The 23,816-nt window shown below is 48.6% G+C and overlaps 1 protein-coding gene across 3 annotated transcripts in view; it reads right to left on the bottom strand.

Moving 5' to 3' along the window:
* Positions 1 to 13,578: 13,578 nt before the first annotated feature.
* The window catches only part of LOC144155001 (terminal nucleotidyltransferase 4B-like), a 60,344-nt gene continuing 50,106 nt past the window's right edge, over positions 13,579 to 23,816 (bottom strand). For 2 of the 3 annotated variants that reach the window (XM_077686176.1, XM_077686178.1), the window contains exons 5-9: positions 22,306 to 22,401; positions 17,994 to 18,348; positions 16,976 to 17,099; positions 16,601 to 16,762; positions 13,579 to 15,840 (exon numbers count right to left, since the gene is read on the bottom strand). In XM_077686176.1, coding sequence (XP_077542302.1) covers positions 15,402 to 15,840; positions 16,601 to 16,762; positions 16,976 to 17,099; positions 17,994 to 18,348; positions 22,306 to 22,401 — 1,176 coding nt within the window. In that variant the 3' untranslated portion in view covers positions 13,579 to 15,401. The remainder of the gene's footprint in view (positions 15,841 to 16,600; positions 16,763 to 16,975; positions 17,100 to 17,993; positions 18,349 to 22,305; positions 22,402 to 23,816) is intronic. The other variant, XM_077686177.1, reaches the window with a different exon arrangement.

The following is a 23,816-nucleotide window of genomic DNA, read 5'->3' on the forward strand; positions in this document are numbered from 1 at the left end:
GTTGTCACACAAATATGCATCGGCCCATTTTAGCGTACCTGAAGATTTGTGTACCATGTAGCACATACTTCTCCCTTTATGTTGCGCTGAAGATAAGATCCAAAGTGTTGCACCAGGTAAAACTCTGCTGAGCGCGTTTTAGAAATGGATCAAGCTGAATTGATGCGAGCCAGATAGCCATGCAAGATGAAAACCACGTAGTTCCACACTTTGTGCATTTTTTTCGCTAGTGAAGAGCTGAATGACGACCACCTATTGTTTTGCATTTTAACAGTGGAGCTGTGTAGGCTTGAGCTCTGTACGTGCGGGTCGTTAACAGAAAACTATCATCATCGCCTAAGGGGAGAGGGTGGAAATGCTAGGCCAAGATGAGTGAGGAAAAGTGGCGATGAGGCAACCTAACCACTAGGCCACCCCAAAGGCCAGAGGGGTATGGGATTAGCAGTGGCAGGAAACGATAATGGGCAGCCATTTAGAAAGAAAAAAAAAACACTTTCTGTGGTCAGAATTGAACCTGGGTCCTTCACATTATAAAACCGGCGTCTATCCGATTGTATCATCGCATTCGGGGCGCTCAGCATATCCTTGGGGATCACAGTTGGACTTGTGGACACACTTGGACTTTGGCTTCACACTTCAGGAGGGTGGATTTTGGACATCGATTTAACCCTTTGATGCCCAAAAGTATTTTTTTTTATTAAAATTGCGACAATTTTATGATCTAAAAGAGGCTCCAGACGTCACAAATGTGAAGTGAAAAAATTCGGGGAAGCTTCCACTCGCGCGCAAGACTTGAATGGTGAAGCTGTAGGTGAGCATTGACGGACACACAAAAAGTTCGTTTATTCCACATTGCTAGTTGTTGCATGCTTAGTAGTCGTCTCCGAGTGGCGGGTGCAAAGTCACTGCGCAGACGTTGACACGCAAAGGGCTCTTCTACGATACTGAGCGTATTCGCATGATGACACGATGACTGGCGTTTATACAAATGAACCGCGAGGTGCACACTATGACGTGGCTTATCGTTCGAGCAGGTGCTGCAATGATTACGGTGTGGCTTCCTACGAACAAACAGAGGAACACACGCTATGACGTGGCGTTCGTGTCTTTCCGTTGTCTAGCAGGTATTGAGACAGCTGCGAAACAGCGTCCCTCTCTGGTAGTTTTCTGCAACACCGAACTTACAGCCAACAACTCCGCTGGTTAAAAAAAAGTAGGTTCATCAGGACGGACACAATCAGTGGCACTCCCGAGCAACACCCGGCCCTTGCTGCTTCACTTCATGTGTCAGTAGAACAACACTGTTACCTTCATAAGTATGATTTATGGTTCAACTGGAGACCATAAACATAAAGTCGGTATTGCTATCATTTCTAATAACGAAATTGCACAATTTCGCTTACCTGTCACAAGCCCATCGAGCCGCCGGATCGATGCGAGTCAACACACATGAACAAGTCTGGTTTTTTAGCGGGCACAAGTACGTGCTGCCCTCTCTTTTGCACTTTTTGAATGTCCGGGTACTGTTGTCAACATAAGAGGCGTTTTTTTTTTTTTTTTTTTTTTTTTCCGAAATGGGCCAGATCCACCTAATGCGAATTTGAGAAACAAGCGGGTTTGTTACCGGACCTAAATGCAACGCTGTCAAAGCTATTATATGATATATTTCATATGTCAGCTAGGCGAAGTTTATGGCCACAAGTAATTAAAAATTATGCCGTAAATTTGAGCAATATTAGGGTGATAAGTTTGGATTTGGCCAATACTGAATTGAAACACTCGAGTTGATTCGGCATTCTTATGAAACTTCATTTAAATTGACTTTCAAGCATGGTGCGATTGAGTTTTGGTGGAAAAGGCATTAAAAATATGCAACCGGGCCTCAAGAACAGTAGAAATATGCATGGAGAGCAGGTGAGTCCTCTTGGCACCATTAGCAGATCTTTCCGAATTCTTCCCTAGGATAATTTCTTGGGCATGCCTGAAGGCACTTGCGAAGTAAGCAATCTTTTCAATGCTTTGCCATGAATTTCCATAACGCTTCACAAGGATGCTCATAACTTCTTCACCTCAATGAAGTGGTTCGTACTCTCAGAGGGGGGGGAGATTTGCCAGGGCTTGTAAGCGGCAGATATTTAGTTAAGCACCAAAATAACAAATATGGGATTTAAAAAATAAATATAACCAGAATTATTTCGTAGGGATGGGTGAGACAAAATGAAATCCTTGTTTCATTTCATTTCGGCCTCTGTTTCATTTTGTTCACTCCGTCTTCCGTTGACTTTTCGTTGGCATCTGGGGACAGATCTTTTGCCGATCTCCTATTGCCGTCAGAATTCATAAGCCAGCTCCGAAAAGCGGCAAAAAGAAACTTCTGAAAACACCCACGAAACAGTTCAAACAGTCAAGCCAAGAGCACACTCCCATTGGGCAAATGGATTTGGCTCATTTTCGATACTGTCACGAAGCCAAGGACGATGCAGTTGTCTTGAAGGAGAAACAAGTTTATTGGAGCGAACTTGTGCTCCCCTAACAACTCAAAAGAATACAGAGGCGGCGAAGCAGCGGTCAACAAAGTGACTTGCGTCGGCGAGCGTCGCAGAATCGAATGCCGACGCGTCTGCTCTGCAGGCCTTTTATCTTTCGGCGCGAGTGTTTCTGGAACCATCGATTCACATCCAGAACATTGTAGATCACAGACGATTATTCTGGGCTAGCGACGTTAGGGCGAAACAGTTTGCCTATCTGAATGTGATAGCCCGTGCGGTATAAAAATAAAGAATGGAAGACGCGCTTTGCTTGGAACGCAGATAACACAGCCGGGCGTGGCCCGGCAGTAAAAACAAACAATAAATAAGCAAGCCCATACATGGTTCGCGGCATTACCCCCCCCTCTAAGGGTGCATCGACCCGATGCTAAAATAAAAGACAGTCCGAGCAAACAACAACACCAACAAAAAAGTCCTTCATCTTGCATAGTAAGGTTTCAAGCGAACCACGTGGACGACTTTGGGCCGCGTGCGTCGTCGTGATGTTCCGGAATCACCATCGGGGATCACCTCGTAGGCAAGTTGGCCAACACGTTGTAGAATTTGGTAGGGCCCGAAATATCGTCGCAGAAGCTTCTCACTGAGTCCGCGTCGTCGGATGGAAGTCCAAACCCAAACACGGTCCCCTGGGTGGTACTCGGCGTCTCGGCGTTTGAGGTTGTAGCGCCCGGCATCCACGAGCTGCTGGCGCGTTGTACGAACTCAAGCCAGCTGGCGGGCCTCCTCCGCACGCTGAAGGTATCCTTGGACGTCGGTGTTGAGGTCGTCGTCTTCTACGTGCGGAAGCATGGCGTCGAGCATCGTAGTTGGCCGTCTTCCGTAGACAAGCTCGAACGGCGTCAGCTGCGTCGTCTCCTGGATAGCCGTGTTGTACGCAAACGTGACATACGGGAGAACTTCATCCCAAGTCTTATGTTCAACATCAACGTACGTTGACAGCATATCTGCGATTGTCTTGTTCAGACATTCTGTTAGTCTGTTCGTTTGGGGGTGGTACGCCGTCGTTCTTCGGTGATCCGTGTTGCTGTAGCGTAAGATTCCTTGCATCAGCTCCGCAGTAAAGGCCGTTCCGCGGTCCGTGATTAGGACTTCCGGGGCTCCATGTCGCAGCACAACTTGGCTTATGAAGAACTTTGCGACTTCCTGTGCAGTGCCCCTCGGAAGAGCGGCGGTCTCTGCGTAGTGCGTCATGTAGTCTGTCGCGACAACAATCCACTTGTTCTGTGATTGTGACGTAGGGAACGGGTCTAGAAGGTCCATTCCAATCTGTTGAAAGGGCCTCGACGGGACGGCGATCGGTTGCAGAAAGCCGGCGGGTCTTGTCGGCGGCATTTTTCGTCGCTGGCAGTCACGCCAACTCCGAACGTAGTGGGTGACGTCGGATGTAAGGCGGGGCCAGAAGTACTTCGCCTTGATTTTTGCAATAGTGCGAGCTGTGCCGAGATGTCCGGAAGACGGGTCGTCGTGGCACGCTTCCAAAATTTCGTCACGGAGCTCTGCAGGGATGACAAGTAGGTAATGCGTTTTCGTTCCGGGGCTGAAATTCTTCTTCACTAGGACGGAGTTTTTGAGGCTGAATACTGGCAAGTTCCGCTTGAACGCCCTAGGCACGGCGACATTTCGTCCTTCGAGGTAGTCGATCATGACGCGCAAGTCGGGGTCGGCACGCTGCTGGGCGGCTAGGTCGCTCTCCGTAACGACTCCGAAGAACGCGCTGTCTTCATCGGAGTCTAGTGGTGGCAGGTCGACGGGGGCGCGGGACAGGCAGTCGGCGTCGGAGTGTTTCCTGCCGGATTTGTAGACAATTGTAACGTCGAACTCTTGCAGGCGCAAGCTCCACCGCCCAAGACGGCCAGAGGGGTCCTTCAAATTGGCGAGCCAACACAGTGCATGGTGGTCTGTGACAACCTTGAATGGTCTACCATATACGTATGGGCGAAATTTTGAAATGGCCCATATAATTGCGAGGCACTCTTTTTCAGAGGCTGAGTAATTTTTCTCCTCCTTCGACAGACCACGGCTGGCAAAGGCGATTACTTTTTCGCTACCGCTTTGCTTTTGGGCGAGAACGGCACCCAAGCCTATATCGCTGGCGTCGGTGTGCATTTCTGTTTCGGCGTTTTCGTCAAAATGAGCGAGCACGGGAGGGCTTTGCAGGCGTTTTTGAAGCTCGCAGAATGCCTCTTCTTGGTCGTTTTCCCAGCTAAAAGGCGTGCTATCTTTCGTCAACCGTGTGAGTGGCTCTGCAATGCGGGCGAAGTTTGCGACGAAGCGCCGGTAGTATGCGCACAGTCCGAGAAATATTCGCACGCCCTTCTTGTCTTTCAGCCTTGGGAAGTTCGCAATGGCCGAAGTTTTTGTCGGGTCAGGTAGGACTCCCGCGGCGTTGACGACGTGTCCCAAAAACTTGAGTTCCTCGTAAGCGAAGCGGCACTTTTCGGGCTTCAGCGTTAACCCCGATGTACGAATGGCCTCGAGTACAGACTCCAACCTTGCAAGGTGTTCGTCGAAATTCCGGGCGAATACCACAACGTCGTCGAGGTATACGAGGCAAGTGTGCTACTTCAGGCCAGCTAGCACAGTGTCCATGACTCTGAAACGTTGCTGGCGCCGTGCACAGCCCAAAAGGCATCACCTTGAACTCGTATAGGCCGTCCGGGGTTATAAACGCAGTCTTCTCTCGGTCTCTCTCGTCCACTTCAATTTGCCAGTAGCCGGTCTTCAAATCCATCGATGAGAAGTACTTGGCATGGCAGAGGTGGTCAAGGGCGTCGTCGATTCGTGGCAGGGGATACACGTCCTTTTTGGTGATTTTGTTTAGTCGCCGGTAGTCAACGCAGAACCTTAATGTGCCGTCTTTTTTCTTTACGAGTACAACCGGCGCAGCCCAGGGGCTTTTTGATGGCTGTATAATGTCGTCGCTGAGCATGTCGTCGACTTGAGTCCGGATGGCTTCCCGTTCGTGGGAAGAGACGCGGTATGGTGACTGTCGGGTAGGTCGGGCTCCATCTTCAGTTATAATACGGTGCTTCGCTTGGGGTGTCTGACGTAATTTTGAACTCGACGAAAAACACTCGCTGTAGCGACGCAGCAAAGCCAATAATTTGTTCCGTTGTTCTTGCGGTAGCGCCAGATTCACGTCGAAGGGCTGCGGAAGCTTGAAGGTGTCATCGGGTGTGTGTTCAAAGTCGGCGACCGCGATCACGTCACTTGCTTCTTGCGTGTCTTCGAGGAACGCAATTGCAGCTCCCTTGTTTAAATGCTGGTACTCTTCGGTGAAATTAGTGACCAAAACGTGAGATTGGAGTTGCTTAAAGTGCGCAATGCCTCTTGCGACGGAGACACCGCGGTCGAGAAGCAACCTTCGATCACTCTCTACGATAGCGTCGATGTCAGAAGCAGCGTCTTCACAGTAGACGGCAATCATCAAGCTTGCGCGGGGTGGCAGGGTGATGTGATCGTCGGCGATCCTGACAGCAGCACGGTGATCGGGGTTCGACTGCGGCGTCGTGGAGTGATCGGACGAAAAAGTTATCGACTTGGTCTGCAGATCAATTATTGCGCCGTTGTCCGTCAAAAAGTCCATTCCTAGAAATACGTCGCGGGAGCAGTTAGGCAAAATAACGAACTCAGCAGGGTACGTGGTGCCGCCTATGGTGACGCGTGATGTGCACGTTCCACTTGGCGTTACGAGATGGCCTCCTGCTGTGCGTATATGCAGACCGTCCCATGTTGTCGTAACTTTCTTCAGCTTCGACGCGAATGAGCCGCTCATTACCGAGTAGTCGGCTCCCGTGTCGATGAGGGCGACTACGTCAAAGCCGTCGATGGACAACTGGACATCGGACGCCGCTTTCCTCGAGTTTCTGGTGCGTCGGGGCGTTGTATCTCGGCTTGTGTGTGTTGATGGTCGGGCACCATGCGTCGTCATTCTCATCTTCTCAGCGGCAGGCTCTGTCGTTTCGGGTACGCGTGGCGTCGTGGCGTCGTCGGGTTCGGGAGTCACGTCCGGGTTAGATCGAGTCGTTGGGCTGCAGGTACGGTGTTCGGTGCGGCCATGCGTCGTTGGAGGGATTTCGTTTTTTCGCCATTCTGCAACTTCACCTCCAGAAGTTGCTGCTTTTAGTTTCCCCCGCGTGGGCTGGGGGACCTTCCATGTGAGAAGTCAGCAGTGTTATGGCGGTTTGGTGACTGGTACCGGTAGGACGACGGCGAACAGTTGAAGGGGGCAGGTCCTCGGTTCGTGTTGGACAGGTATTCGTCGATCTCAGTAGGGCGCTGGCCGGGTCGGGGGCGTGGTGCGTCAACGGAGAATCCTCGCAGACCGAGCCTCTTGTAAGGGCAGCGACGGTAGATGTGGTCGGCCTCTCCGCAGTGGTAGCACAGCGGGCGATTATCGGGCGTTCTCCACACGTTGGTCTTCCTTGGCGTCTGGTATTGGTCTACAGGGCGTCAGGCGAGTGGCATTGGACGGCGGTATGGCTGGGCCTCTTGACGACGGGTTGGAACAGGGCGGGGTTGACGAAGAGCTGCGGAGTAGGTCATCGCTTGGGGCTGACGGGGTGCTTCTGAAGGCATAGAAGTTCCCAGCGCCTGTTGAACCTCTTCACGGATGACGTCAGTCAGAGAAGCCACTTGTGGTTACGGCGTTGTTGGAAAAAGCTTCTGAAGCTCCTCCTTGACCACTGCTCGAATGGTCTCGCGCAATGTATCGGAGCTTCCAGTTGCGGCACCGATGGTCTCCGAGAACAGCGCATCGACAGGGCGGCCATACTGCCTCGTTCGAATTTCTAGCGTCTTCTCCATCGCGGCCGCCTCAGACGCGAATTCCGCCACTGTCTTCGGAGGGTTACGGACTAGACAAGCAAAAAGCTCTTGCTTCACTCCTCGCATTAGAAACCTGAGCTTCTTGTCTTCGGTCATTTCAGGGTCGGCACGGCGAAAAAGTCGCTTCATCTCCTCAACGAAAATCACAACCCCTTCGTTGGGGTGCTGCGTTCGAGTTTCAAGCAAAAGTGCAGCTCGCTCTTTTCTCACCACAGTAGTGAAGGTCTTAAGGAACTCCCTTTTGAATTGAGTCCAGTCGGTCAAAGAGCTCTCATGGTTCTCGAACCAAGTTCGAGCAGCATCTTCTAAGTAAAAGAAGACATGGCGGAAAGTTTCTTCGTCGTCCCACCTGTTGAAGATGCGGACGCGCTCCAGCTTCTCCAACCATTCTGGGGTCTTCAGCGGGGGCTCCCCGGAATGATGGCGGTTCCCGGGGCTGCTGCAGGACGATTGGCGACGTTGTTTCTTGCACCATGGTGTTGGTTGCAGCGTTCTTTCTCTTGGGCCCTTCTGGCATGAGACCGAACTCGGGTAGCACTCCTTGCAGTCGGCGGCTTTCTCTGGTTGGGCTGGCTTGGCGGCTTCCAGATGTCGTAGAGAGCATAAATTGATTGATTGTAGGGTTTAACGCGCCGACGCAACGCAGGCGATGAGGCGCGCCGTAGTGGAGGGCTCCGGATTAATTTTGACCACCTGGGGATCTTTAACGTGCGCCGAAATCTCGTACACACGGGCGTTTTTGCTTTTCGCCTCCATCAGAAAAGCGGCCGCCGCGGCCGGGAATCGAACCCGCGACCTCGTGCTCAGCAGCGCAACGCCTTAGCCACTGAGCCACCGCGGCGGGTGTAGAGAGCATAAAGGGCGAGTACCCAGCACCTCCACCAGATGTCACGAAGCCAAGGATGACGCAGTTGTCTTGAAGGAGAAACAAGTTTATTGGAGCGAACTTGTGCTCCCCTAACAACTCAAAAGAATACAGAGGCGGCGAAGCAGCGGTCAACAAAGTGACTTGCATTGGCGAGCGTCGCAGAATCGAATGCCGACGCGTCTGCCCTGCAGGCTTTTATCTTTCGGCGCGAGTGTTTCTGGAACCGTCGATTCACATCCAGAACATTGTAGATCACAGACGATTATTCTGGGCTAGCGACGTTAGGGCGAAACAGTTTGCCTATCTGAATGTGATAGCCCGTGCGGTATAAAAATAAAGAATGGAAGACGCGCTTTGCTTGGAACGCAGATAACACAGCCGGGCGTGGCCCGGCAGTAAAAACAAACAATAAATAAGCAAGCCCATACACGGTTCGCGGCAATACGACCTACGATACCCGTACACGTTTTCACGGCGTTATCTCACTCCTTTTTTACAGGAAAGTGGCCGAATTTTTCTTGTAACTGCAGTTTTACTCGATTCAGTTTCAGTTTCTGGAGTTGGCTCACTTTAAAAACAAAAAAAACGCCTCATATGGCATTAAATGTCCAAAACCCCACAAAGCCCAGGAGAAAAAAAAATTGGCTCCAATCCACGCTGTGAAGGTGGTTGGAAAGCAAAGCTTTAAACGACACCCACAACAATTACCCATGCGACGTCACTTGAATTCGCACACGTCACTCTACGAAGAGTGAAACCAGCGATTCTGCCAGCCGTTACCTGGAATTCGCGGGGGCGGCGACCCGAACGCAGCAGCGTTGGCCAAGGCCGGGCTAGAGTGGCGGGCGCCGCCGCTGTAGCCCGGCTGTGCGTTGGCAGAAAAACAACAGAGAGGAGCGTCTTTCGAAGCGGGAGACAGCGGAACCTAACCATCCTGATGTGCTAGCTCGGGGCTACACCATCGCGCGACACAAGCACAGACACCGAAACAATTCAACATGTGCGCTTAGTGATCCCCATTTATGCCTATTTAAACTAGTTAAACCTGGATATAACGAAGTTGACAAAAGTTCGCAATTTTTCCTTACATGCAGGTTTTGAGTAAACGAAGCAGAAATAAAACCAATATGCCAGGCATCTTTGAAGGAGAGCTCACCATTCAAGGATTTATTTGACAGTGAAAAGCTGCGTGGCTAGTTCTTGCGGCTTTTGTGAGAGCTTAGGCGCCACACGACGGCCCAAATAAGCGAGCTCACCTACCCCCATTCACATAGGCAACTTAAAGGAGCCATGAAGAGAAAATGCAAGTTGGTTTTATTCGAAAGATTTCGTGTTTTATAGTGCCCCCAGCGCTTGTCCGGATACAAACGATGCTTTATTCACTGAGAAATTAAACAATTTAGGTTAAAATTTTGATTTTCCCGCTCAATCGTGCGTTTTCGTGGTCCCAAGTGACATCACGGGAACCGACCGCTCTGCAGCCTAGAATACCTTCATTCACGCATCCGCCGTACAGGGTAGAGACACGTAACGCTGGCGCCGCCATGTTCGGTTGCTCGCTCGCCGCCAAAGCAAGTCATTGTGTCAAAACCGCGCTAAAATTATCGCCGCAACGCGGTTTACTGAAGAAGTTTGAATCATATTGTCTGTTTCGCGTTGCTAGGTCTCGTGGGAAACGAAAAGAATAACGCGTTGAGCCCGTTGGCCCAATTGCGGCGGCACGGGACCGTTCAAAGGTTGTCTCCACCCTGTAGCGGTGTTGGTTTGTTCCCGCGTTTCTTTACGTTCCGTAACCTAGATGGCGCCACCATACCGTGGCAAGCGTTTGGTTTGTTTTTGCCCGCATTTAAACCTGGCTTGTTTTTGTTCTGGGAGAAAATATTCGTTCCCTGAAACAGTGCTCGCTCGACAAATGGGGTCACGTAAGACACCGTTGCTTGCGTCAATCGGCCAGTGTCGTCTGAGACAACCCCAAGCCCCATAGTGCTGTGCAGCTAAACCAAAGCATGCTGTGCGCAGTACGAACAGCAGAACGCATCAGTACTTCTATGTTTACATGTGCTTTCGTAACTTCCACTGTTTGTCCCATCATTCCTATTGCTTTGTAAAGAATGCGCCCTAAATTTAAGCGCAAATGGCTCGTTCGTCTAGTTTGTAAGCTCTACCTAATTTGCGTCTGCTTCTGCCAGCCTCCGCCAATCGCAGAGCTTAGCCCATGTGACATCACAGGTTCTGTTGCGGGAAATGAGCTGGTGGGTCGCATGACCATTCCCGTTTTTCCTAATTATGTAGCTTATTTGAGCGAAGTTTACGTTAAAAGTGGTGTCAGTATGATTCTAACGAGACAATCTTTTGAATGAACCAAACTTGTGTTTTCTCTTCATGGCTCCTTTAAGTATCACTTTTTCCTTTTGACACTTCTCGGCACGTTACCGCTCTTCACAACAGAACTTGTGCTGAAAGGCCGCCTTTTCGTAAACTTGCGGCTCTTTTCCGCACTCAAAAATGGTGAGAGGGTGCTAGCTGGGAATTTGCACCGGGCAGCGAGTCAGCGACACACTGCTTTCCCACCTACGAAGACGGCGTTTAAAATTGCAAGCTTGTCTTGAAAAGACGAACTTTTCGTTATCTGGAAGCAGAACTTTTCACCGACGAACCGACACCACAGAGTGGGGTGGAGACAAGCGACTACAGTCGAACACGGATATATCGAACTCCAAGGGGATCGCGAAATAGTTCGATGTATGAAAAATTCGATATAAAAAATACGGGCTCTGAGACCTCACCTAGATGGCGGACGATCACTTGCCGATCGTCGCATTCAAGAATGACAACTAATTCCGCACTCAGGACGCAACAGGACGCTTTATTTCCGTGAAAAAAGATCGCCTGCTTCTTCGTCCTGGAAATGAAATTAAAGACGCTGGTGTCGATCTTCTCGAGGCTGCACAACTAGAGAATTCCAGCACTACGCTGCACCTTCGCACACCACGCACAACACGCACGCAAAAGAACAGCGTGCACGTACCACAAGAACTTTGAAGGTAACAATTCCAAGTGCTCGCGATGGTCATCTCCGAGAGAAACAGTGATCTCCGAAAGGTGCGGGACAACTCGCCAAACAGCAGCAACAGCAGAAAAATGCAAAAGAAGGAGGAGGCCGCCAGCGCCTTCATTTCCTCTTCCCTTTCCCGAGACGACATCGGGGGAAGACAGACCCAGAGAGAGAGAAACAAAACTCTCTTTCGGGGCGCCCAGGAACGTACGCAGCCGCAAAAAAAAAAAAAAAGGACGTGCGCATTCGGGGCATCCCTGCCTCTCACTGTCACATTTTCCGAGCGTTCAGGCTTGTGTGCCTAGAGAGATTTAGCATACCGGGCTCCGTCAGCTAGCGCTACGGCGGCCGGTAGCGGGGCCCGACTGGGCAAGCGCAAATTCGTTCTGGTAGGGGGGATTAGTTTTGCGAGCCAGCCTTCGCCATGCCCGCGCATTCCTCTATATCATCCTCAACCTGAATCGGGGGTGCAGCGACCGCCGAAGAGCACCTTCCAGCTCGCGCGGCGTTCGATATAACCAATGTCGGGAAAAATGCGGTTCGATATAGAAGTACGAATTCCTATACTTTTACACAGAATTTTCAAGGGGATAATTCGTGAGTTCGATATAGACAATAATTCGATATACCCGTGTTCGATATATCCGTGTTCGACTGTACACGCCGACAGGCAGGGCTAGCACCCCAAAATTTAAATCGCGAACTGACACTGCACTCACACGGTAGTTTGCGGTGCGGGAGAAAAAACGGTGAAGTGTAGTTAATCTTGCTACTTGGTGACATGCTACACAAGCAAATTGTGAAGTGGCTGCTACTTTAGCCACGGGATGGCACTAGCCGCTCCGATCATCACCACCATCATTACGAATTTCGTTTGTAGGCGATTCCAGACATTTTAGCTGCTGGCTCCTTACAGTAGTGCTAGTATTTGCTAAATTAGTACAATTCTCCAGCCGATTTTTCAGTAAAAGAGCAATGAACAATGCCTGATCAGTCAGCGAGTTTGTTACATCAAGGTTAACCGCTGCAACACCTTCGTTACATACAGGATGCACACACTTCAGCTTTAATGGGGCTGGCAATGGGGAATTGAAAGTTTTCGTTAAATCCAGGAATTAGTTATAGATGTTCATTACATCCAGGTTTAACTGTAGATAGTTTGGCAAGTTTGAGAATTGCGAGAAAGCTGAGGGAACTTCTATGATCTCTATCATAAGCAGTGGCTTCTGCCTTTTGTAATACCTCTTAAAACACAAACCGAATTGGTATTCACCAATTCAGAAAACAGTCCCGTTCGTGGCAAGCAGTGTGCAAAAGGTAGCGTTTCTCTAGCAGCCAGATGTCTGTATGCGGTATGTACATTTTGTGTTCCCCCAGCAAACCAATCCTTGACGTATCTTTGCAGTACGACCACTTAATTTCGTCCAGTCTAGGTTATCCAGGAGGTGCTGTCGAACAAGTTAAGCTGTGCGAAGGAAGTGTGCAATGGACATGAAGTTGCGCCAAAACAGGCCGAAAACAACCGTCGCTAAAGCAGAAGACAAAGCCGTCCCACCAACGCACCTGCACCTGCTCGCGGGGAACGCTGGGTAACCATTCGTCGCGCCATCTACACTGTGCTCTGCAGTGAAAACCGCCCTCCCTCTCCTCAGCCACATTGGGAGTTTCTGGTCCCGAACACCATGAAGGAACACCATTGGGCTGGTAATGGTAGAAACCTTTGCTTTAAAAAAAAAATTGTTTTTGCTCCTGAGAAACACTGGGTATCAAAGGGTATCAAAGGGTGAACTCAGTTTACATTGAGAAAGCTTTGCCTTTATCTTAAGGGGTGGACTAGTTCAAACTAAGTTCACTGGTTCAAACTAGTGAAGACCACCAGCTCCGGAGTTTCCTCAGTGTTCGCATCTCAATTGGGAAGGTGGCCAAATTTTTATGTGCATGAAACTATCGCACCTGCACCACGAAGACTGGCAATACAGTCATGGGTCCTTGTAGCATGCCAAACTAAGAAAGACTACTAAATAAATACCCCTTAAAACTGGAGCCATTTCGGGGCTCTCAAACAGCTGCTATGTTTTAGACATTGCAATGCAGCCCTCTGCTTAAAGTGATGCAGTACCTCTCACTTGTTGCCATTCTCATAAAAAGACTGATGGCAATATGCTGAGCAGAGCAGATCAGAACTTGTGCACATTATGTCAGTACTGTTACGCCACAGAAGCAGCAGAGTAGTTGGGGTGAAAGTGCAGATCGCAAAGGAAGAAACTCTTGGGACTAAGTCATGATGATGTGTCATTTATTCTTTTGAAACATTTGTTGATGAAACCTCTCGGCAACATGTAGTTACAGTGCATAGTTATGAATGCCTTTGCCGAGAGTTTTAAGTAACACAATCGACTTTACACACAGTGGCAACATGTACTGTAACACAATTGAGATAACTCACATTCGAGTGACTAGGATGATGGTTGACATTAATGGAAAGCACAACATGCGCTTTTTAATATACACATCAGAGTCCCTCTCAACCGAAAATCCACTTCTAAGATGGCTGCTGTGCATTGCCACTATTGCTCAGCACGCAACACCATTATGTCCAGGCCTTCAAACAGGCACCGCCAATTTGACATCAATTTGACATCAAACACTGGCTGCAACAGATGGGCTTCTGGGCATCGCAAGCGTGCCCTCATCTTGGCAAGTCTAGCAACACCACCAGAAGAGCCACCATTCGAGATGGCTGCCGTGCCATTATTCCACCACCTGGCACAGAAACAGTCACGTCCAGGTTTTAACAGGCACCACCATCCTGCCACTGAGACAGGCTACAGCAGATGCAGCATCACACATCCCTGCCGCGTTGAAGTTTGCTCACACACCGGCAGTATCCCATTGGCACACCACAAAAACACGGACTAGTTCCTTTACACAACTGCCACCATCCACTTGCCCGAGAAAGCCACCTCTAGCTAAGCGAGCAAAGTGTGGCTTGCCCGCGGATGGCACACTCCTGGTGCACTGATGTTCCACATTCACTGAGTCCACCCAATAAATTGAGATGGAACATGGTCATTAAAAAGAGGGAGAAAGCAGATGGGTGTCCACTTCTTGGAGACACTTGAACACTGTGCAAGGCCTTCACAAAGCACCAAGTTTTGAGCACTTCAGAACAAACACAGCCAGTGAGTACACCACTGCATTTACAGAATTCAAACAAGAAAAAAGAAACAAGGCCTATGCGATCACTCCAGATGCAGTACCTCGATGTCACATTACTCTGTGAAGCTGGAAAAAAAAAAACTACAAAATTTCATTCTCACACAGGAACAAAGGGTTCTCGTCATCAGAAATACCATTCTTACTGAATGGGGTTAAGTTCACTCCAAAAGTCAGATGTCCTCGAACACTTGGAGAAAAAAAAAAGTTCTTGTGCAATAAAGAACAAAAGTGTACTCGAAGCAATGGGTGACCTGCCTTGTTTTGTTTTTGTTTTTACATTGTACAGAATTAGCAAAAAGACAAACTAGTGGACCGGTTAAAAATATGTAGACCACTCCGCAAACATGAACACGTTATGTACAGTCACAAGTCTAATTTTCACGAAACTAAAATATACAAGGCAATATATGTGAAAGTACACATATATATATATATATATATATATATTGGTATAACTATATACAAACATACACTGTACTTACACCCACAAATAAGAATAAATTACAGGTTGTGGAGAAACCTCTCAACACCCCCTACAATGAACGATTAAACACATGCAAGCAAACACACAAGAAGAACAGAAACTAATTGTTGCACAGATGCTCACATGGCTGAACTCAAAACTGCAGACTGCCATTGGCCTGCATTTGTATAAATGCAATTTTTTTTGTGCAATTTTACATCTCCAACTTTCACAATTTTGTTTTTTTTGTTTTTTTTTTTTCACATTTTTTAAGCACACACATACAAAAGAAACCTCATCCACTCCCTCAGAAAAAAAAATAAATAAATAACTGCACTCAATGTAAAAAAGAAGAGGAGGGGGGGGTGGCGGGCAGGAGGAGAAGTGGGCAGTACGGCGGAGCAACCACCTAGACGGCGACTACCTGAAGGAGCCCAACGTGTACACGTCCCGGCGGTGCACGATGTCCTGCGTCACGAGCACACTCTCCCTGGTGGGGCGGCCGAGGTTGCGCTTCTGCCGCCGACCGCTGGAGAAACCCCGGCAACTGGAGTGCTGCTCCGCCTCAGGGGCCCCCGAGGAGAACTTGCGCTGCTTGGGGAAGAAGGTACGGCTGGGCTGGCAGCCATCGGCCGCCGGAGGAGGCTCCGCGCCCACCGCCTCGCACGACGAATCCTGGGTCCACACAGCCGACGACACCCCGTTGGCGCACGCACTCTGACCACCACTCCGCACCACACTCACGCTGTCACTGCCCAGGACAGGAGATGCACCACCATGCGGGGGGCTCCCGCTGCCTCCACCCGCCAGCGACGGGCCACTCGGCGCACTGCCCTCAGTCTCGCTCAGGCCGCCCGTTCTGCACGCAAAACAGGAGGGGGGGTCAGCTGCTGTCGTCTAGCAGCTGGCCGTGTGGGTGCAGAAATGGCGTAACTCCTGCTCGAGGCTGCTGTTCGAGGGCCAACTATGACCTATTATCGTACATCCCCAGTGGCATCCCACAGAGTAAACAAGGTCTCCCTACCATAGGACATACAGTGTGAAAGTGACAGAGAAATAAGTGCAGACACTTAGAAATTCACCCTGAATCAATATACTGCAGCATGGCAGTGTGGAAGTGGCCTGGTTGGTACATGAATGCAAGAACAGCATTAGGACGAGACAAGGCAGACAAAGCGAAAAGTCTGTTCACTCGTCCAGTTCGTGTGTGCGTGTATGCTTTAATAAGCAGCATACACAATGTGCCTCAACCAGTGGCCATGAATTGTTTGCGGTGGGGGCCATACCCATCGACGCACTTAGTGTGACCCACACTGCAGTGTGGCATTACTGAAGGCAGAACTGCTGCCAGCAACTATACACAAGGATAGTTGCAAGGAGATGCAAAGCAAGGTTGTAATTCGATTTCACTACAGATATGCCTAACTAAACAGCCTACAGTATCTTGTGCCAAGCTGCACTAAACAGGCTTAAACCCCTTTTGCCATCAAGGGAACGAAACATCCAGCAAACCCTCAAGTTAATCGTGATTCCGACAGCAATTATTCACCGATGTGAATCAGAGACAAAAGAGGCTTGACAGAGCAGACTGTCTTCCCCTCCATCCAACAAGTACTCGCCTCTTTCCATGAGACCTATTGCTGGCCTCCTGCTTCGTGCTCTCAGAGTCTGGTGGTTGAAGAGGAGAAAGGTCTTCATTGCTGTCCACTGGGAACTTCTCTTGGATCCACTGCCGGTACTGGATCACCTCATCGGTAACTCGTATGATCCTGCCCAATATGCTGCGAGAACAAAGATCACAGCCATTCGCACATCACAACCAAACCGAATGTGCATGCATTTGCTAAACAATTCAGCACTAAAATGGAACCAAGTGCAAATCCTTACAAGCAAGAGCGATGGAAACTAGAACGAAAACGGCTTCACTTGGAACAAGGCTGTCGTCCAGTCAACATATTGCCACTCGATCACACTGCAAGTGCTGGCATGTTCACCTGTGTTTCGGGTCACTCATTGCTGGATTGAAGGAGTGCACTGCCTGGTTGAGGACCATGTAGGCGTATTCAAATGCTTTCTTCACCGTCAAGGCTCCATACGAGCTTCGTCCAATGTCATTGCCTGAAAGACGTCACAAGTGGGAATGGGACCAAGCTCAGAACTGCATCTAGGAGGCACTAGTAACAAGGAAAAACACTAGACTGCTTCTAACGGATGTCCCTGAAGCTGCAAAAATCCACATTACAAGGCATGCTCAAACCAAGCCACAGGCATATCCCACCTTTCAAGCATTCCTATAGTGTTCATCTCAAGCCTCAGCTGCAGCACAATGCGGTTTAACTTTTGTTGGAGTTTACCACTTCATGGAATTTCGAACCGGTGCCACAGCAGCAGATGTCGGTGCAACATAACCTGAATGCAAGCTTTTTTTACATGTTATCTAGATCGCTAGTGATACGAAAGGCAGTTACTTATCAGCACAATGTTATGGTAGAGACGAAATCTCGGCACAGCGGCTTGCTACCGTGTGCACCAATGGAAAGTTGCGGTTACGACACAACTCCAAACAATGAACGAACAAGGAACCCCATTTTCTTTTCCGTGGACAAGTTAGAAGGGAGAGGGAAGCACTTGCTGTATCGAATCACTCATCCCCATCCTTTATTGCAGCCCTGAAATGACACCCCAGCTTCTCCGGTAGATCAGTGCGTTACCCCAAAGACGCACAACTGATGTTCTTTAGGCGACCACGTTCTAAGTGGGATGCTAATACAAGCAGGTGAAATGAACTGGTGGTCACAAAAACCTGCATAATATCCCGTCCTGCACTAAGTGGTTATGCTACAAATCAGTGGCTCTGAAATGGAAGTCTCTGCGGACCCCAGGGGGTCCGTGAGAGCATTCCAGAGGTCCGAAAGCCCTACCCGAAACATCCAACTATTACTTGTACCATTCTACCACTAGTTTACCCTACCTGCTTAAAGCCTGATAACAGCACATAGAATAATCAGTCACCTGGAGTGAGAGGGTCCTCAATGCAAAGAATGGATGGACGGTAGGAGTCTCCAGCATCCCGCAGCATCTCTTCTTTCCGTATGTACGCACCGCCGTCCTTGACGCGAATCCCCGTGACGAAGTAGTTGAAGTGCTTGCCATACAGGTCAAAGAACTCCAGCAACAGCGTGCCAAGGTTTGGCGACGGTACATCGCCTCCCCCTCGGGGGTGTAGCTGCAGAAAGCTCACAGTCATCAGGATCAGAGAGTAGGAGCTGATGCCACCAGTGAACACTTCGTTCAGGTCCCGCTGGAGGAGGAACTGCTTCAGCACGAGCACCAACTTAGGGAGCGCAGGGTACTTCTCCTTGAATGACTGCAGAGATGGCAACAAGCATGATCAACCGCTTCTGTGCCCTGAACGGTCAATGGAGAGAAAAAAACACGCCAACTGCAAATTGCTCACAAAATCTAAAGAAAAAGGCAAGGGGGAGAGGGGGGGGGGAGTGGAGTTTAGGTCAATCCAGACTACAGATTTCTTCCAGATGCAAATATCAGGTACTGTGCCAAAGTTTAAAATTAAAGCTGTTCCACTCAATCAAAGCTGTCACAAGTGCAGAGCAGTGATTCGCCATAATGGGCTGTGCCGCCATTATCCACTCACTCTTACCACCTTCACGCTCTTCGCCGCCCTGTCTCATTCCTCTACTGATGAATTCAACGGAGGTTTGTCTAATGCAACTCAAATTTCCCGCCTTCACAGTGCTCGTGCACCCGCTGCCTGAAACTGCACCAGCAGGAGGTTGGTTTTCTTCTCGCACGCACCAGCGTTGCACTGCTACTTTTTTCGCTTACTATCATAAAAACCAACCGAACGAGCGTTTAACTAAATGAACGTGGGTGCTGCTGGTTAATAATTACATATGTTTTGCCTCAAATGTACCTGCCGTTTTCTTTGCGCTAAACAACGGGGAGATGTATGACAAGCGCCAGCGGTTCACAAGTTTCGAACGCCTATGACTATATATAAACCACTTGGCTTTCCACGCCTCTGTGGGACGCCGTAACCACAGCCGCTACGACGGAACGCGGTGTGGCTCTACTTGGGTCTAGCGAGTAAGCTACGGTGACAAGGCGAGCCCCTAAAGTGCTCTGCACTTTAAAACGCCATTGCGACTGCAACTAAAACTGCTACCTCTGGCACAACCTTAGAACCCCTCACATACCACCCAGCGGGCAAAGATGTTGCTTGGAAAAATTCCTCCAAGTCTTATTCAATCTTTCATAACAAAGGAGTTTGATCACTGCTGCTTGTATAACATTGATGTGTCGCCACTTTCCAATGGGAGCAGTAGGGATGCCCGAGATGTCCACCGGTGCGCGCCACACTAGGGGCCCAAAGCATGAGGCGTAGGACACCACCTTGCAAAGGCTGTACAAACCCCGTAAATAGTTTTATAATTTCCATCTGGCAGCGCCGCCAGCGGACAGTATTCAGGCCAGAAGCACACAGAAATGCTAGCAAGTGGGGAAGGGCAGGAAAGAGCAACAGGAAAGAGGCTGTTTTGCGTATTCAGCTGACGCAATAGGCAATGTTATACAGGCGGTGTTGCTTGACCCATCAATTAATTTTTTTACGAAGTAATAACCTTTTAAACAACCTAAAGAATAATTTCAGCAGTAAGTGTAATAAAATGGGTACATGAGAAAATTCCATAGTTATATACTATAGATAAAACTTGGATGGTTCAATATCCCCTTTCTCAGCTAGAGCTACTCGATTCTAACGCGCATCTAATTTTCACAGCCAGGAGAAATAAAAGTACAAAAATTTCTTTTCCAGCACAAGCCATTTCTGGATAACAAGAGGTTATCCCGCAAATCAGCTCCTGGCCACTGGGCCCAAAAATCCACAAGAATGCATGTTTGTGCATGTGTGTGATGGTTCCGTTGCTTGTAAAAGAGCATTCTTGGCAAAATAAACAAGTTAAAAAAAAAGCGTCTCAGCTAGAGTTCAGTTCCTTGAGCTAATGAAGTTCAATTCTTCAGTTAAAACGGAAGGCCATGTTAAAGATAAAATGTGATTGTGGAAGTGTTCTGCTGAAACCCCATTGGTCTCTCGACACCAAAAACCTTGGTTTCTGAGCTGTACTAACCAAGCAATTCTAGCCATGGGTACAGCCACCACATGCCACATATTACCACCGTCCAATAAATAATGCATGCAACAGACGAGATCCCATTCAAAAGCATACAGAAGGAGCACGAAATCTGCAGCCACCTATGACACAGCAGAACAAGGACTTGGTACACAAGACCCCTACTGCCTTTGGTCCGGGATCAAAAATCCAACTTTCAATTTCTGCATCTTAAATATTTTCTTCCGTGTTGTTGTCGGAAGTTTAAATTTGCTGCGAACCACTTAAGATATTTTTTACAACTCGAAGGTTGTATGTGCAAGGAGAGACTCGAAATGCTGAACAAAAATAAAACTCTGCTTTTAAGGTGCAAGGTACAAACCTAATTGGTTCATTTTCGGCAATCTTGCTTAAAATTCACATTTATGAAAGGCATCAAGTCTCAGCAACCTCATCGTGTGAAGCCTTGAAGAAAGCAGAAAGTACCCGTGCGCGCACATTAATGAGGAGAACCCCATCACCTGGGTGCAAGCAAAGCAAGGCAAGGTCGTTTGGTGGTCTATTGACCACCAGGCAACTGCAATGTAAATACTCCCTGCTGCAGTCCTCTGCCATGATTGCTGTGCAACAATTACCACTGGTTTTGTCAGCTGGAAATTCCTTGCTGCGGATCATTTTTAACTGGTACTCTTAAATATATGAGCTCACCCTTACCTCAAAACCACGACTAACACTGGAGAAAGTACACGAGCAATGCAGTTATAGCAATGCAGTTAACACAGACATCTAAGTACAGCCATCTATGGCAAAGAGCTCTGCTCAGAGCACCCAGTAAACAGGGCTTGTAAAGATGCAAAAAGGTAGGTAAACTTCCTTTTACGCTTCAAAACTAGTCACCACTATGGTCGGCACACCACTATGGTCGGTCGCCTGGGCACGCAAGCTTGGGCGCAGCCACTTGCAAACTAACTAATGGCACTAGGTCTGCAGACAAGTATCTGACCAACAAGCACGGGAGTACACGTTTGTCTCGACCCCATTTTTTTTTAATGCAACAGCATTATTAAATTGCCCACTAAACAAAAAGGCGGGCCATGTCCCTACATGTTTTGAGTTGCAGGTGCCACAGCACAGCTACGCTAGACTGGAGTAATTGTGGTCCCTCATCTCAAGAGAAGGAGGAATGACATTAATAAAGCGCCAAATGACTATCTTCGATGTACTGTATTTACATGATTGTAAGTCGACTCAAATGTAGGCCGACCCCCTGAAAATCGCATCTCAAAAAAAAAAAAAAAGGGGGGGGGGGGGGGGGAGGGGAGAGAGAGAAGCGAGCGCTGAAAGCAGCTCATTGAACGCTGCTGTGAATGAGTGCCGAGAGAGTTCTTTAGGCCAGGGCACTCATGACAGACGGGACGATTCAGCACAACACAGAAGTGACAGAAACATGCGGCAATGCGGCTACCTAGAAAATCGTATCACAAGGCGAAGCTCTTTTGTCAACTACCAATACCACCCAGCCGGCTCTTCCAACAATGATCGATGCTCCCACAAGAACCGTACACTTGAGGTGCGCACAGTAATTGTTAAAGAAGAAGCTTTTGTATAAGCACGCAGAATAACCAGAAACAACCCTATCACACTCAGTACACTTCCGAACGTGCTGGTGGAAGGTTAGCCGCTCTAGATAAGGTGGACAAAGGGCACAGATGGGGAACGCCAACTTTCAAAGTCGACATCACCTTTACTGACGCCAGAATGTATGCAATGGTTAACGCTACGCCTCCACCGTAACCACAGAAACGAGGGTGTTACGCTTTCCCCAGCTCGTAGCACCCGAATTCTTGTTTCTCTTGCCGTTACAAGCAGCACAAAGTTCGATTTCGATTCTAAGTCCAACACTAAGTCCAACACCAACATTGGATTGTCAAACTTGAAAAAAAGGGTCGACCTACAATCGTGTAAATACACATCTGGACCTGCACCTAAGTGGCCGGTTCAAAAAGAAGCGCCACCATTGGCTGCGATTTGGGCTAAGTGTACATATTTTTGGTTTACCAACCTTTTATGCCTCCTTTTTACCCACTGCCCCTATAGGAACACCTGCCTTAGTATTGTGAACAATCCCTAGAGACACGATAAAATTAGAACAAGAAACTAGATTTGGGTTGTGTGAAAATGTCTTGCAGCATTACCTGGATGAGGCAGGCACTTTTGACACCGCTGTTCATGTTGAAGCTGATGTCAACCTTGACTGTTGTCTTCGCATCAGTCAGCTTCACAATGGGAACCTGCAGGGACGTGCCAAGCAAAGGATGCAGCCAACAGTTCAGCTGAGCAAAGGCTGACAGCACACGCTGCAGGAAATGGGTGTTCACGGTTCCCTACTGTCAAATTAGAAAATCAAACGATCTAATATCAAAGCAATGAATATCACTCCGAAATACTGCTTTTGTAGCGCCCAATTTTTTGTGTTGAATTTGGAACCTGATCACAAGTTTTTAACTTGCACTAGCCATGCCTTTTTCCAGCAGGGAAGCGTTGAGACACCACTTAAGGGACACTGCCAAAACCCAACACACACACACACACACTGCTGCATGTGTGGATGCCACATTGTTGTCAACAATCCATTTGCATCAGAGCATCTCCCTGACATTCCACACTAACCAGTTGAAGAAAAGCAAAAATAGGCGTTGGAGACTTTTCGGTTAACCAGCCACAGTACAATGTCATTTAGTGACAAGCTGATGCGCGTGGATGTTGATAACAATCTACCATCAACTGTGCTCCAAGCAGCTTGTGAAATGAACTATAGCATCTGTGCACATGGCACGCCCATATGTTGGCTTTCACACCATTCATGCAATGCACCAATGCGAGATAGGCACAAGATACGCACACAAGAAGTCAATTAAAGCCCACAAAAAAACTGCGTGGCAAATGTGGCTTGTCAGCATACTACATGGGGACCCCATCACTTCCACCAGGCCCTGAACCGAAAGTGTATTACAACAGAGAACATAGTTATGATTGGAACCACTGACATGGACAGTCTGCAAACATGGCAACGACGTGTTTGACCAGGTCACACAAAAAATATTTGCCCTTTTTTACCCCCCTGATATTTTATACTTAGGCACAATCATTTAGAGCAATTTCTTCCTAATGGGAACAAGCATGCATTTCTGATCATTAACACTGATTTTCACATCAGCTGCACAGTTGCCAATACCCAGACTATTTCCAGAACACACAGATAGGGCAGCACCTTTGGACAAGTCAGAACTGCACGTGAAAGTAAAAGGGATAACACGGACTAACCAGTAACTTTCTGAAAGCTATGCTGCTTTGCAAGAATGCCAAACCTCCAGGAAAAAGGGAATATAACTTGTGCTGCTATGTCACAAACTCGAGCGTACGACGTCTAAAAGTACCGTATAGCTTTTTCATATTACTGTACAGCGCTTAATTCTTGTTACAGTTGCCCGATTCATTCAGTTTCGGTTCTATTCGCCCCGGGAAAACCCTTGAACTCTTTCAAATGAAACGGCGGTAACGCCAACCACTCGCCGGCAAGATAATACCAAAATAAAAGCTCCGCCACTCAGCTTTCGCCGAAGCTTCCGAGTTCTTTCGAGGGGGCGAGTGTAGCTTTGCCAATGCTAAGGTGCACCGATGATTCCAGAAGGGAGAAAGAGGGAAG

Source organism: Haemaphysalis longicornis, unplaced genomic scaffold, assembly GCF_048455015.1.
Source record: "Haemaphysalis longicornis isolate Haplotype H1 unplaced genomic scaffold, Haemaphysalis longicornis Haplotype H1 scaffold_1, whole genome shotgun sequence".
NCBI classification, from domain to species: domain Eukaryota; kingdom Metazoa; phylum Arthropoda; class Arachnida; order Ixodida; family Ixodidae; genus Haemaphysalis; species Haemaphysalis longicornis.